Source organism: Apteryx rowi, unplaced genomic scaffold (genome assembly GCF_003343035.1).
Source record: "Apteryx rowi isolate R43461 unplaced genomic scaffold, aptRow1 scaffold_125, whole genome shotgun sequence".
NCBI lineage: Eukaryota > Metazoa > Chordata > Aves > Apterygiformes > Apterygidae > Apteryx > Apteryx rowi.
Genome location: NW_020447475.1, coordinates 947,804 through 963,561, shown reverse-complemented (window position 1 = coordinate 963,561; position 15,758 = coordinate 947,804). Strand labels below are relative to the sequence as shown.

The 15,758-nt window shown below is 38.7% G+C and overlaps 1 protein-coding gene across 3 annotated transcripts in view; it reads left to right on the top strand.

The window, feature by feature from the left end:
* ENPP2 (ectonucleotide pyrophosphatase/phosphodiesterase 2) overlaps window positions 1–15,758 on the top strand; it is a 57,853-nt gene that overhangs the window by 20,135 nt on the left and 21,960 nt on the right. For 2 of the 3 annotated variants that reach the window (XM_026055687.1, XM_026055688.1), the window contains exons 9-12: window positions 3,552–3,607; window positions 5,872–5,937; window positions 6,615–6,687; window positions 14,745–14,856. In XM_026055687.1, coding sequence (XP_025911472.1) covers window positions 3,552–3,607; window positions 5,872–5,937; window positions 6,615–6,687; window positions 14,745–14,856 — 307 coding nt within the window. Of the gene's footprint in view, window positions 1–3,551; window positions 3,608–5,871; window positions 5,938–6,614; window positions 6,688–10,946; window positions 11,103–14,744; window positions 14,857–15,758 lie in introns of all 3 variants that reach the window. The other variant, XM_026055686.1, reaches the window with a different exon arrangement.

Below are 15,758 nucleotides of genomic sequence, written 5' to 3'. Positions count from 1 at the left end.
TCTCTCTTTCTCTCTCTCTCTCTTTATTTATTTATTTATTTATTTTTAGGCTCCAATAGCATTTTATTGTAGCCCTGAGTTAAAGGAGGAGTCAATGCAGACTCGCTTCTCAGACATGGGGGTCAGATGTGGACCATGTGATTTGTTGGTCTTTGACTTGAACAGATCATTGTCTTAGCTGTTGAGCTTATTTCAAGTCCAGCAGACATGTGACCTCATCCCAGCATTTAACACCAATTTAAATTGCTGTTTTCCTGAGGTGGAATGCTTGGAAGCAGGGAAGCTGCCTTTTTTCCCCATCTGGCTGCCTTTGGAAGGGGAARTCCGGCCCTCTCCTCACTGCTGCCTACCTCAACTGGGCAAAGGGAGGCGCTAGGAGTGCGCAGTTAGGGATGTTCCCTACTTTTCTTGTCCTGGGGACATTGTCAGACTCTGCAGCCCGGTATAGGAACAGCTCTTCAAGGACTGGTTTAAAATATAGAAATTTTCACCCTGCAGGTTTGTCTCTTGTCCTATCCTGAACTCGGTATTGCAAGAGCTTTGCAGAAGTTTCCTAGAATCAGTGTCTTGTGAGGGGCGCTGGTTAAAGCTGCATGTGTCTTTGACCTTTGCACACAGGTGGGAAGTGGATGGTTGCTTGCATTGCCTCCTGTTCAGGACGGCAGTCATGCAGTTTTCATTTGGCATTCATAAAGCATGCTGTATGCTGGACTGGAATAAAAAATAGTTACCAACTTCTTGGCCAGAGAGAAGCTGTCTTTTGGCACAAGTTTAAAATCACTGCCCAAAATGGATGGTGTCGTGGGTAATTTCACCAGGGCTAAGAGTCAGGAGCTGCACAGGACAACTTGAGCTGCTGCATGTGGAACAAGGCTGATCTGATCTGGCCAACCATAGACAGATCAGACCGCTTGGATCTGTGCAGTCCAAAGTACTAGAAAGCTAAATGAGAGTTAACAGATGGTAAAATCCAGATACCAAATTCCCTGAACTTAGTTTGTTGGTAACTGCCCAAAGATATCTGCAAAATTATTTAAACTTTGCAGGAACACAAACACTTTCAAAGAAAAATAAATCTGCTGCAGCTCTATAGGGACAATGGTTTTCCAAATACAGCAAGACCAAAGAGCATAACAGCAGTGGAGCTGACACTCCTCATGCTGAATTTGAGTTTGACCTCTCTTCTCTGCCACGAGGGGGTTCTGCTCTAGGAGTGTATCTACAACACAATGGAAAATGTTATTGCTTTAAGGGTGCTTTTCACCTGGGTAGCCCAAGAACCACTAATGGATATGGACTAGCACCAGCTTTAGTTAGACACAGGATCCAGGCTGGGGTTGTATACCCCATGCTGAAGTGTGTGCCACAAGTGAGCTTGTGGATGTGTCCTTGCGCTAGTCGTGTCTCTGACTGCAGCCATGGGCTCAGTAACACAATCTGCGAAAGGGCAAGCCCTTCCTCATCTCTTCTCATGTTTACCTGCGTTTTTCTGTCCCGTCCTGTCAGGGTTAGTACTATATGAATGTTTAAAAACAATGTCCCCGTTATTCAACAATTCAAAACAAAATTCCAATACTATTTCAACCTCTTATTTTTTTTCTTTTTGAAGAGTTAGTTTTCAACCAGATCCGTTTGTGGTCCATGCCACCATGCAAGGCTGGAGCTATGTAGGCTGGGGGATGATGCTGGGGGAACTTCCCATCTAGTGGCAGTGTGAGCACAGATCAATACAAGCCACCCCTGAAACCAGACTTGCCTGGAAGCACCTGAGAACTGAGAACAGTGGGCTGCAAGTCCATGGCCATTCTCGTGCCTGTTCTTGCTGCATTTATTTAGTAAACCATCATTTTTGTAAAGTTACTGAGGATGTATTCTCCCCTGGAAAAGAGGATACCTTACTGAAAATTTTGAATGAAGTGAAGACAAATGTTCTTTTATAGCTTTGATTTTAGTATAACTGAATTAGGTCCAGTAAGATTTGGAAGAACTGAGGATGATGCAGAGAAGAGGTATGTCCAGGAGACATGTGCACTGAAGGGCAGAGATGCCCAATTTCTTTCATGAATATAACATTGTCCAGATACATCTGCCATTTACTATAACCTCAGTGTGGAAATGATCTTTCATCAGACTGTGCCAAATTTGCTTCAGTTAAAACTAACGTGTGAAAAATTCAGGCATGACATACGAATAATGCAGGCCCAGATGACAGTTTTAAGTGTCTACCTCAGCAAGGTATAGTGGTCTTGAATGTACTTTCAAGCAGCTGATTTAAAGTAAACCAGTAGGTTTGCACTTACCAAGTAACAGAACTATGTTTGGGCTTAAATTGTCATGAAATAGATGAAATGCAGTATGTATAAATAATGTACATGGGGAAGAAGTAACCTAGTTATATATACAATACTGGTCTTTAAGCCATTATTGCTTAAATGGCTTTTGAAATAATTTGGGTAGTTCTTTGCAAAAGAAATTTAGTTCTGTCAGGGTATAAATTTGTATTGCGTGCTTACCTTAGTTTTGGGGCTTCCTGATTTTTGATCATTCTCACTCCCCTGCCTTGTGTATATATATTTATATAATAAAGAAGAGAGAGAATGATAATGAGGATAACCAGAGGTATGGAATGGCTTTCATTAAAGAAAGGTCAAACAAACCAAGGCTGCTCCAACTTGAAAGGGAATAAGTAGAGGGGAATACAGAAGAGGCTTATAAAAATCATGAAAGGTATACAGAAATGGGAAGAGAATGGATTAATAACTTGTTTTCACAGTATGAAAACTTCACCCTAACCTCAGTGAAACTGGCAGGCTTAAAGCAAACAAAAGAAAAATACATCCATGCAGTGTGCAATTACACTGTGGAACTTGCTGCTACAAGCTTTTGTGGAAACCAGAAAAATAGATGGGTTCAAATAAAAGATTTGATAAATTCATGGAGATTGTTTCCATCATTCCCATCAATTACCATTTTGGGTGAGCTCGGAAAGCTCTTAAACTCCAACTGAGGAAAGAGTCCCCCTCTGCTTTCTTTGTTCCTCTGCTCACTGTGTCTACACCCTTTTTTGTATACGTTTTCCCAAAACATTTTCTATCGACTGCTCCTGGTGGTAGAATACTGGGATAGAGCGACCTTTATTCTGACCCTGAGTAGTTTTATGCTGTGATCTTAAATGTGTAGTAGTTTCCTAACTGAATATTCTCCAAAAAATGAACACTAAAGTGCTCAGGTGAAATATGGCTGCTGTTGAAAATTAAGTGTTATCCTGGAGAAGTGCCTGGCCACACATCTCAGTGCTTTGCATTAAAAGCAACACAGATATTCAGGATTGAAATCGTTTATGGCATAGCTGGTAAAGCACCGATTCACTGCTACAGAATCTGCATGGGTTTGTTACTCCGAGTGTTTGAATTAGGGATGCAGGCTGAAGACTGCAATTTTTATTTTTAGATTCAGTGTAGAAGAATGTGTCTTGAAAACATTTTCTTTTGATTTTAGAGGGACATTAAAGACCTGAACACATTCTAATCCTCTTATATTTTCCTCATTAGATTTGGATTACTGCAGCCAAGCAAGGAGTGAAAGCTGGCACGTTCTTCTGGTCTGTGTAAGTCCCCTCTGTTTTCTTGAGGCTTGTAATGAATAATTCAGAATTAATTTGATACAAGTGTTTATTAAGATGTTTTCCTTGCTCTAAGCATTCAGTGTCTGCCTAGTTGGAGGCTGTGTCTGTAACCCTCTTGTGTTCCCTTTGTGTGATATTTCTGATAAAACAGCAAATTGTAGCATTTGTTTTAGTTAAGTTCATACACTGATTTTTAGCAATTGTCTGAACAAAAGATGTGTGACTGTCAAAAATTATTTTCCTTCATTTGACTGTGTGTTGTTTTGTCCCTTAGTTTTGATAGCAATATTTTCTAGATCTTTGAATATTTGTGGAAGACTCCTTTATTGTCCTCTTATGTCATTTGACATCAGCAGCCTAATTGCCTCAAAAGCAATTAGAATAGACACTCATTTTACATTCCAGTCTGTTTAACCTCTGAATAAGATATCCAAATCCCCTTTCTTAACGACAGTCTTGAGGATCTCTGCTGTTCCAAATTATTTTTCCCTTGTCCCAGCTAAGAAAAATCTTCCTACATGAAAATGAAGAAATTTTGATCATTTCTGAGGAATTCCTGTGGATCAACCTCTCATTTTGGCAGCATGATCCCAGGAGTGAAGAGAATGGGCAAACTGTGAAGATTGAAGTACCAAGGAGTTTCCCTGTTTTTTGTGATTCCATTAAGAATAATGTTCTTTGCTACTCTAAATATCATATTTGGAGAGAATAATAAAAATGTACCATGTACAAAGATGATTATACGTTTAGGCTTGCAAACCAGCTATTTGACAGAGCTTCGATCTAGTGCTCTACAAAACAAAGAAATTTATATGATTCTAAAGATTACAACTAGATGGTCATCATAAACACGTAGGCTGGTGGTCATTTGCATGCTTGGAATATAAAATGTTATGGAAGGTAACCAATTATAGTTCATACAAAAGTCAATATTAAGGGAGGGATTCAGCCACTTTATGTATGAACAATATATACCCTCCTTAAAACTTTATTATTTAATTTGAGGCAGAAAATTTTTAGATTAACTGTCTTTCAGGCAAACATAAGTGTTAAAATGATTTCAGTCTCAAATGACTGAGTTGGAATAATGTAGATTTTTCAAATTGCACCTCTAATAAAAATTTGCAAACTGGGCAATACCTGAGATTATTATTCCACTTTATGGTATTGCCCAGTTATATGCAATACCATAAAGTGGAATAACAATCTTGAGTATTGCCCAGTTTGCAAATTTTTAGCATGAATTCTCATTCTTACAGTTGTTTTATAACAGAAAGTTGTTTACATAGCAGGAGACTCAGGACCAGTGTTGCTCTGCAAGGCATTAAGAACTGACTTGTTTCAAAATGGCTGTGGACATCATTATTTAGCTGTTGGATATGCTTCCAAATAATGTTGAATTTGATTCAGCATGGTGAATCCAGGATGATTGAGTTTGATTCCTGGCTCAGGAGTCTGCTGTTGATCTGATGGAATCTGGATTGACAAATGCTACTATATTATATTAATAGCATGGTCAGTGGCCTGTAGAGCTTTCCTAAGATGAGAACTTTTGAAGTTTAACAGCTTGTTTATAAGGTTAGTCATTCTCGTAGCGTGAATTTTGGCCTCAGCAGCCAAGCAAGAAGTCTCAGGATACAAACAGTGAAATAGGATGAACATGTTTTGCAGAGTGAGAAGTTGTCAAAGTTGTGCAAGTTACTGTGTTGCTGGCCTGGTGCTCCAAATGGATCTATTTTGATTTGCACTGGCTTAGCCCTTTGTTCGGTTTCTAGTAAATAAGTGGGAACTCTTCCAGTATCTTCAAGACTACCAGAGAAGGATGATTGTGTAAACTCGTACTGACGTGAGCAATTTCATGGTTTTTATTCATGCCAGCTGTCCATATGACTTCAATGGTAGTGCTGTTGTGAATAAAACTGGTTTACCTGGGTTAGCTACAGGAATGGATCCTTCTTCACTGTGATTTAGAACAGTTAAACTTACTGCCTTGAGTTCTCACTCCAGGGGCAAGCATTTAATCATCTTTCTCTTGGAGTATGTGGACATCCAACAGATCTGAAGTGATTCTGTTTACAAAATAAGAATCAGTACCAAATGAGAAGAGAGAAGATAAAACATACTAAAAGAAAATGACATTATGATGTTTGGTCTTAATCATGTCAGAATCAGTTCATAGTATGGCTTTTTTGATGCTTTTTGTATTCTGTGATAACAAGGCATACTTTTTGCATTTTTTGGTCCAGCGTCATCCCTCATGAACGCAGAATATTAACAATACTGCAGTGGCTAACCCTTCCGGATAATGAAAGGTAATTCACTTATTGTCATCTGTTGTTGCATAATGGCCCCTTTCATCTCCCTGAAAATAGCTGGAAGAGCAAGGGGAAATTTTATTTTTACAATATTTTTTGTCTGTTGTAGTATCACTAAGTTGAGGATATTTTTTTGGATCCCGGCTTTTATTCATCAGCATTTTGTTTCTTCTCAATAAATTTATGGTATGAATTTCTTTTCTATGAAGAAACATTTAGTTACGTGGATTAAGCTAGATTGTTCTTATCCCACTGAGTCAAATAATGACTTAACAACCTTACAGACGATGGCAGATACAGAACTGTACCCCGAAGACTGGGAAAATTTCAAGATTTTAATTATCACTACCTTTTTAGTACACAAGTTCCCACATACTGCTGGCTGCAAAGCTCATGCGAGCTGCTGTTATGATCTCTCTTGCAAAATGAAGAAAAGAGTGTGTGTCCTCAGATGGTACCCCATGAGCCTCCCTGCATGTGTGCTTGGATTTAATCAATTTGTAGAACAACTAATTGCTTAATCATACCATGGAAACATATGACTGAACAACAGTTTCTTTCCATAAAGCCAGCTCTAGTTGGAAAGTTGACTTGATTTGACTTGGCCTGGCAGGTTTGGGTTTTTTGTTGTTATTGAAGGAAAGCTATGTGAACAAGGCTTTTCTTTCTTTCAGGCCTTATGTTTATGCTTTCTACTCTGAACAACCAGATGCTGCTGGCCACAGATATGGTCCTTTCAACTCAGAGGTTGGTATAGCTTTTCTTCTGTATACAAAGCACATGTCTTGAAAAAATTTTTGGAATAACTGCCACTGCTCAGGAGTAACATTTTTAGCAACTTTTTTTCTCCTGTTTCTGCAGTATGCTTCCCCACTGCCAGAGAAAGCAAAGTTATTGTCTTAAGGATTTATCATCTGAGATTCACTTTTAAGAAGGAACTGCCAATGCCTTTCAGGAGACTATTTCTCGGTGTGATATAATAATGCAAATGGAAAGATTTCCTTGGCAAAGACATGAAATTAATTGGGTTCAACAGCACAATTTAACGTTCCTCAAACAATTTCTCCTTCTCAAAAGTAATAAAAATATCATACAGAAAATGTTGAGGGAAAAGGCAGAGAAGGCAAAAGGTTTCTTTAAAGCTGATATCCTGCAGTAGCCAGACTGATAATTCCAGTCTGTCATGAACTGTTAAAAAACTGCTATTTCTAGTTTCATATAGGCCCTACAGGGGTTCAAGAAGTTCTGCCAATACTGTTCCCTTAGGACTGTTGAGTTTGGAAAATGTTTTGAAGCACTGTAAGGTATTTTAATGAAAAATTATGTTCAAAACACTACAGTAGTTTAACCCCTTGTTTGAGGTTTCAGTAGTTGACTCAAAGTAATGCATACTGCTTCCCTGCCAAAGCTGAGCAGGTTACAGGCACTTAGACTATGCAGTTGTCTGGGATTTGTCAGGAGGGAAAACGAATTTTGTGCCCAGATATCTCACTGCTTAGAGTGACTGGGAGCTGAACATCTGGCAAAACTTCTGGCTTCAGTGCAAATGTCTGCCCGTAGATCACAGTCATAAGACTTTAGAAGGTTTCATACATGCCTTTTAAATGGTAAAAAAGTGTCTGTAAACCTTTGAAAACTGAGGAAGGTATCAGATACCTACCCTTTGAAAAGTGCTACAGCAGTCTCCCAGAGCAGCCAGGCACCTGATGCAGCTCAATGGTGCTTTATAGTTCCCCTTACTGAAGTTGTTACAAATATTATTTGTGCCTTATGACTGACAACTGTAATTTTATTTATCTGTAGACAACCACTTCCTTCTGAACAGAGTTGTGGGGCTCTTTCCATGGACTTAAAGAGGCTATGAAGATGACATTGATTTTGTTCTTTAAATTTGAGCCTTTAACAAGCTAGTTAAGAGTCTGATGCTGAGTAATCCAGTTTCAGGTTAATTATAAGTGTCTAAAAAGTTAAAGGTAATTGTATCATCATAACAAAAATCATTACAAAAGTAGAAAGCCCCCTAAGGCTCTTGTTGTTTGGGGATTCTTCTGGATGGTTATCTAAAGATTGGCCTCTAATTGCAAGGAAAAGCTTAGGCTCTTAATAAGTGTGAATTAACAGCTTGTGAAAGTTTTACAAATAAATTGATTTATGACATTTATGTAAAACACAAGAAGAGCATGAAACTGACTTTTAGCAAATTGAGAACAGACAATTTAGTAGATGAGCATGTATGGGCTTACAGTTCAAACAGTGGCCATAATTTTGTGAATGGAAGTTTAAATAAATGAATACAGTTGTATAAGTATACAGATGTTGAGATTTGTTGGGGGGCCTGGTTTCAGGACAGAGAAGCTAGGAAGTATTTTATACTGTTTCTCTTTACACTTTATTTTCAATATAATTTTTAGGAGCTATAAAACTTGCATAAATCAGCTGGGAAGGAAGTCCTCAAAGGGATCCCTTTCAGCTGCTTCCTTGATACTGACAGCATGACCTCCCTATGAAATCATTCTTTTCTTGTATACAGCTGGCAGCAGTTACACAGTTGGATTAGTGCTGACCACTTTATTTTTCTTCATGCAAAGGCAGATCAGCAAAACAATAATGTTTGAAAACAAGCTCTGAACAATTATCTGTTATATTTAAGATGGGCTTCTGATTTCTTCTTTTGCACAGTGAACATCTTATCCTGAGCTTTTCCTGATGCATTTAGTAGCTTGAGGAATAATTTTACATCTTGAAATCCTCCAAATATCCATTAGGGTAAAGTGGGTGTTTACTAGAGATTCTTATTCCAAATAATGCTCTAAATGTATCTTAAATGTATAATCTTAAAGGTCTAAAGGCGTTCACTGCTGATTATCTTCAGCTTCCAGTGACTTCAGCTGTTGGCACTAGGAACTTCACAGGACATGAGCAACAACCTACATGCAGAGTGCCTTAAAAGCTAGGAATAAAGTGAATTAGAAGCACTTAAACCTTATGGGTGAATTACCAGTGTTGTTGATACAAATGGAATACAGGTTATGGGCAATGACCACTACAGTAAATTTTCATGTCCTCTAATATCATGGGTTTCAATGTAAATGGAACTGGTTGTCCAGGTATTATTTTGGTGGTACCTGAATAAACTTCTTAGGATGTATTTTTAGGAGGTTCCATTCTATTTTCAGGAACAGTTGATGGGAGTTATCAAATATTTGCTTGCTCTTGATTTACTTCTGCAAATTTTTTTCTTTCCCTCTGTGCTTCTGCAGTTGAACTCTGGTAGGTTGGTCTGTCTGGGTCAAGAAGCAGAGCTTTGGCTGGCTAGTTACCCTTGTGATGTTACAGTTCCCTTCTGTAAGCGGGGAGGGATTTGTTTCCCTCCTCCATAACTCTACTCTGACTCTTTTCAAGCAAGACTAAGATTTGGCTGGTTAATAAGAACTTGGCTTTTATTTTTTTTTCTCCAAGCTAACTTTTTTGGGGATATAAAATATTCTAGAAATATATTACTGTAAGAACTCTAAAACACGTCGAAAACTGGCATTGCTAAGCCGTCCCTGCTGCTCCTCTAACATGCTGTCTCGAGACAGCCATTTTCGGTGTTCAGAACTCTTGGGTTTCCTGCGCTCGTGTGTTTCTGGCATTGTGAAGCTCTGTCTGAGTTTATTCAGAGAGAGTAAAACAAGAATCCTTCCTTTCCCTGCCGCTCCTCTCATCAGGACTGCACAAAGCTTGAAGCGTTTTAAAAAAAGAGAACTCTGGTGCTGCTTTATTAAAATGCCTTTCTGGAGAGAGACGAATGAGACTGGACTAGAATCTCCTTTCCAGCTGCTTGCCTTCGAAGCAATGAAACAGCATGGCAGATGGTAACATCCCCTTCCTTCCCCTTCCCTATTTACATAACTCTGTAACTGAACAATTGTGAGAAGCTGACTAAATACATAGAAGTAAATATCATCATAAATCACTGACTCTTCTCAAGCCCATTCAGCGTGCTCCGTTATACTTGGCACACTATAGTTACTCTGCTGTCTCCCAGTAGGCATCATCTATCGCTGCTTCCCCAAGCAGTGCTGAGAGCCTCCCGCTTGCGTTGAAGTCAATGGGAACTGTACAGTTTAAAAGTGTCAGTGAATTAAATAATGGTATTTTTTTCCAATCAAGTCTTGAAAAGGCTTTTTCACTTCTTAAGTCTATCTCAGTTATCTGTGCAGTTATGGAAAAAAAMCCCCAAAAATAGTATTGTTTATATGGGATGTTGTACTGAAAGTGCTAGGAAATGTAGTTCTCAAATTACACATAAAACTGGTACATGGCAGGTAGCAGTGCAGCTTTCTGATGCACTGCCACTAGTAAATATGCCCTGCCCAATTGATTTGAAGGATGTAAGCTCCATGACCTGCAGTCCCCAGACAGTGGCTAGAGGGGCTCCGGTGATATCAGTGGGGTACATGGCCTGCACAGAATGGTGACACTGACTAACACTACTGATAAGGGTACCTAGAGTCACCGATTCAGCCAAAAAGTGTGTGGGAAACCTTGCAGAAAGCCATTCCTACTGGGCAGGTGTGTTAGTACTCATACTTGAACCATCAACCAAGTGAGGTGTTGCATTTCCACCTACCCTCTCCCCCAAGCACTCATTAAATTGTCTGCAATTAATTCTACTTATATTGGTGATCTTTTGATAATATTAGTGGATTAATACTTGATGGATAAAAAATAAGCAAAACTATATCTTTTCAAAAAACATAAGCCCCAGATACTCTCTCCTGAAATACCAATTTCATTTGCTTTTATGCTGTCTGCTCTTATAACTGCTATTCTGCTTTCAGTACAATTTGGTGGATTCCTCTTTAAAGACAGACAGATCCTAAATTGTCCAAATGCCTAAAATTTTGAAGACGCCACTATATTTGTGCTTGAGGATTAGCTGACGCAGGTAGCTTTGCTATCTGATGTGAGTGAAGATGGGCTTTTTTTCTGAGTCCAGACATCTCTCCCTGCCAGTACAGGAGAGTAGTTATCGCTTCCCTCTTACTTCGCCTAAGAGACCTAAGAGAAAGCTTGCTCCTAAGAGGAGACAGGAAAGACCAGTTGCAGCTCCAAAGAAAAGAAGAAGAAAAGTACGTAGAGTGGATCAATATGCTGCGCAAGCTCGCCGGAAGAAAGTAAGTTCCATGTGTTCCAAAACTTTATGACAGAAGTGCCACTTTTTAGGCACTTCTCTAGCTTTATTTTTTCAACTTGGGAGTTCCCTCCATGCTTCAGGTTGGGACTTTGCAGACAGAACTTCTATAAGTGTACTGAAGGACCCAAAGGAAAGCAGCCAAAAAGACCAAGTTTTCTGGGAACCGTTTTTCTTGTTTCAGACTCTGTTTGCTTTAGGGAAAGTCGTCTTTAAAATCTCTTTAAAAACCCAGCCATCAGCTGGAGGCAATGTCAGATAAATTCCTGGAAAGACACTGTGAGTGTTGCCAACCCTTCTGACCTATTGCAAACTCTGCAATACTTGGTAGCCTCCTTAACTCCCCAGCTCTTGGAAGTCTCATGATTATTTGAGACTCTGTCTCTAGCCATCCTGTTTATGGAGAAACCCTGAAAATGTGACTCTCAAAAACTAAAAGGAAAAGGAAAACTTTGAAAAGCTATTTTAAAAATATCTATTTTAAAACCAGTTTGTAATTTTGGAGGGCAAGAGATTCTTGATTACATAATTTCTGAATGCCAGATTGCAATAGAAATGTACAGTGGTGTATAAGTCTGTTTTCACAAGAAAAATGYCAACTGGAAATTGTTTCATTGGGAAAAGATGAATGTGGAGGAAAAGGGTATTCCTTAGTGTACTGCCTTTCTCCACCTGGCACTAATTAACACATTGGRAGGGGTAATAGACAACTTCTGTGCTCTTTTCATTTAGGAATTTTAACTAAACAGTTCAAAAATTTGTAAAATAAGCAACCTAAATGTTTCTCCTTTAGGCTTCAAACAAAAGCCTTGACAATCCGCTGTATTTTACAAGAGGCCATAGACAGTCTTCTCAATAGGTGTGTGTGTGGTGTGTTTTAACTTGTTGCATGTGTTGCAAAGATTCAGCTTGAAATAGTTATTCTGAGGCCCATTTTGGAAGTGGGAAGGGGCAGACGGGGACACAAAAGGCTTCAAGAAAGTTGTCAGGTATAAGAAAACTGAAAATTTTCAGAGTACTTTTAACACTGATTTACCTGAGAGAAGAACTGATAACTGCTGTGGACAATATTGCTATTATTCATTAATTTACCTGGCAAGTTATACCTCTCTGTCATTAAGTATTTTAAGTAGCCTGTAACATTCCTCCTGAAGTGAGCATATGTGATTCTTTCTTTCTTTCTCTGAATGAAAGGTTTATCCAAACTTCTTATCCCTTTCAGAACTCTTCATGAAAAGTCAACTTTGAATTTATCACTAGAATTTCAGAAAAGAAAATCCCGCTGTTACAAAAGATATTTCCCATCACGTATGCAAGTTAATCTTTTGGTGCTGTTCAAGAGCAATGGAATGTAGTATAGACCAGGATCCTACCAAGGAAAGAAAACAGGATATAGTAAAATTCTTTCTTCCTCCTAATCAAACTTCTTCCAAACAAAAACTCAGGAGAGAATCTAATTATGGTCTGCACGTCTTGGAACCCATACCCTGTGCTTTCATAGTAATACCAGCTCTTTCTTCTAGTACCATCTCAGATATCCATACATCTTCAAAGATAAAATGCTTCTGTACAGCTTCCCAAAGTCCTGAGACCAACATGTAGCTGAGGAAAGGTACCTGCCAGAGCTTTATTTGTTCGCTAATAATTCTTTGGAAGTTGCACCTGGGAAAGCACATGACCTGTGACAATGGTGTGTGAACAGAAAAATCCTTGCCTGAATATGCCACCTACAGCCGGCCTTACCCTTCAGTGACTATTTTGGGGAAAAACTTGAGTTCAGGATAGAAAAATAAAAGATAGCTAGGATTTAAAAACTTGAGAGAGAAGGAATGCAACGAGATGAGGAAACATGGGTGAGGGCCTTTCTCTGAGCTTCTTTGAACAGTCAGGTAGTAGAAATGGCAGAGTTGGAGTTTTTTGTGGCTTGCTTGTGTGACCTTTTAGTTTCTTTTAAGAACAGGATTTTTCATTTATGTTGACTTTCTCTGAGTTTCAAAAGTGTCTTTGCAGACCTACAGATGAAATTGGTGAAGAGAGCAGCTAAACAAATTAACATCACTCATGAATCCCTGAAATCTCTGTAAACATTGTTGCTGTTTTCTTACAAAGGCAGCCTCAAGCCCACTGACAAAAGTAAACATTAATGGGAAATCTATCTGGATTTCCATTTTTCCTGAATAAGATTTAGATTCTGAGAAAAAGTTGTATTTCTTTATATGATTGATGTTATACAGATAGAGTTTCAAAAAACTGAATTCCCATTCATTGAATAAAATCTCATTATTTGACTGTGGGAGAATGCTGAAACAGGCAATTTTCTTGTAGCCATATTTTCTTTCTTTTTTCTAAACTCAGAATGTTTCATGGCCTTAACAACACTAACTGCTTAGGCTTTCCTGAATCAAAATATTTCAAAATCTCACCCTATGCCCAAACCACTACCATGGGTTGCAGAAATTGTTCTTCTTGTTCCCCACCATGATTGCATCTCCTGTGAGCAGTTTCTTCATGTTGTTACAGTGCCACATGGGAGATGACATTTCCTGTGTCATCTTATAAATTATCAGGCTCATATATCATCCCTTAATGATTCAGACAGAGGGGGAATTTCTGAACCTTCTCTTTCTGAGTTATATTCAAGTGGTGTTTGTTTTTTCTTCTCAGAAAATTCTGCCAAAATCTAGTTTTTCTCATCCAAAATTTGTTAGCATTCTGTTTTTTTTACTGGGAGAATGTTTTGTTCCAGATACTCAGACCAGCCAAATCAAACAGAAGTGAGGAGGAAGTCAGCATACTGTGACAACAAATGTTTTCTTCTCAAAACCAAAACAAAATCCAGGTCCTCTGCCTAAAATCTTGCTTTAAAATGGTTCCCTTCTCTGTGCCATCTGGTAAAAATGTTTCATTCTCTTATGGCTGAAAACAGTATCCTGTGAGCATGTTTTAGTGTTTTCTGTTTAGTTTCTTAATGAAAAATAAACTTAAATGAAGAAATCACAGTACTGTATCCATGTCTTCTGGGGCCTGCTGGCAATTTTGCCAAAACTGAAATCTGAGATGTTGGAAACTTGGCTTTGAAGCAGATGAATGCCTCCCTCTGAGCCCCATGTTCTACTGCAGTCAAGTGACCTGCATATAGTCATCCTAGTATCAGATATCTCTTGAAGTGAATTTTAGTAAGTGTCTTGGGATATGAATTCTGAGTCAAAAGCTTCATTTCATGTACATGTTTGGACTATACTATTCACATAAGACAGCCATTTAAAAGCAGAGTTCTTTATCTAGAAGAAACAAACTGAATCCCAAAGTCACGTGCATTTTTCTCATTTCTTGGTACTTGGTTTTACCAAATGTACAAGGGTCCTTGGGAGGCCTAGAGCAGCTATAAAGATGATCTTTTGCTGTCTGGTGACAGCTTCCCAGCAGGGCTTTCTCAGGAGGAAATCATGGTGTGGATATGGAAAAGAAAATCATAAATTGTAGGTGTAACAACTCAGCCAAGGCTTTGCCTCTTGACCTGGATGGTTATCCTATCGGAGTTTTGCCAAAGGACCTCCATTTGTACTAAAAGGGGGAACATTGCAATGACAGTAGTAACTTTTGTCCTTTGTGTGTATTTGTACAGATGATGGTAAATCCCCTGAGGGAGATTGACAAGACAGTAGGACAACTCATGGATGGACTGAAACAGTTGAAACTACATCGATGTGTCAATGTCATATTTGTTGGTGATCATGGTAAGATAAAAAATATTCTTTATTGCTATAGAAATGCTTGCAATATGGCTGTATATATAATGGATAGCCTAAATGAAAGTCACATTTAAGATATTTTTGTGCTGATTTTTCTAGAAGGTTAAGTCCTAAAACACAACCAGTCAGTGTAGACTCACAATTCAACTATCCTGTTAATTTTTGCTGGGATAAGCTTCTCTTTAATTTCAGTGATCTTGATATTTAAATCCTCATATAGAGTTTTTCAAAGCTTGCCATTTTTGATGTCGCATCCAAGTGCAACCCCCCCAGCAGATATTTGGGGGGGGGGCAGTCTTCACGGGAGAAAACAATTTAGTAGCCTTATTCCCTTTTTCATGAGGGGAGGAGTAGAGCTTTGGAGCAAAACATTTCCATGGCAATTAATGGGACACGCTATCTTAACAGGAGAAAGAGTGGAATGTATGTGAGGGACTGTGTCTGCTTGGATGGAGAAAGCCATCAAAATAATGGAGGAGGGAGGAAAAGGGACAAAAGATATCTAGGGGACAGATGGAGGGCTACCAGTAAAAGCAGCTATATGATTTGGTAGGTCTTACTCTTGGAAATTGGAAGAAACATTTTCATGAGAAGAAATAATAAATACTAGCAAAGAAACAGCAAAAACAGGAAAAAGAAGGTTCTATTAAAAGAAGTGTGTCCATGTTTGAGATAAACCTGTTTTGGCATAACATTTTGGTGGCATATCCAAAGTTCACAAATTACTCAGACATTAATCATTTGTAAGGAGTACTGTTCTGTTCAGATCTTTGTTTTTGAAAATCTCACAAGATGTGCTATATTAACAATAAAATGGAATATGCCTCCTGTCTGGTTGTGGGGAGAGAAGGATATGGGACAGCACAAATCTACAGAGGAGGTAGTTT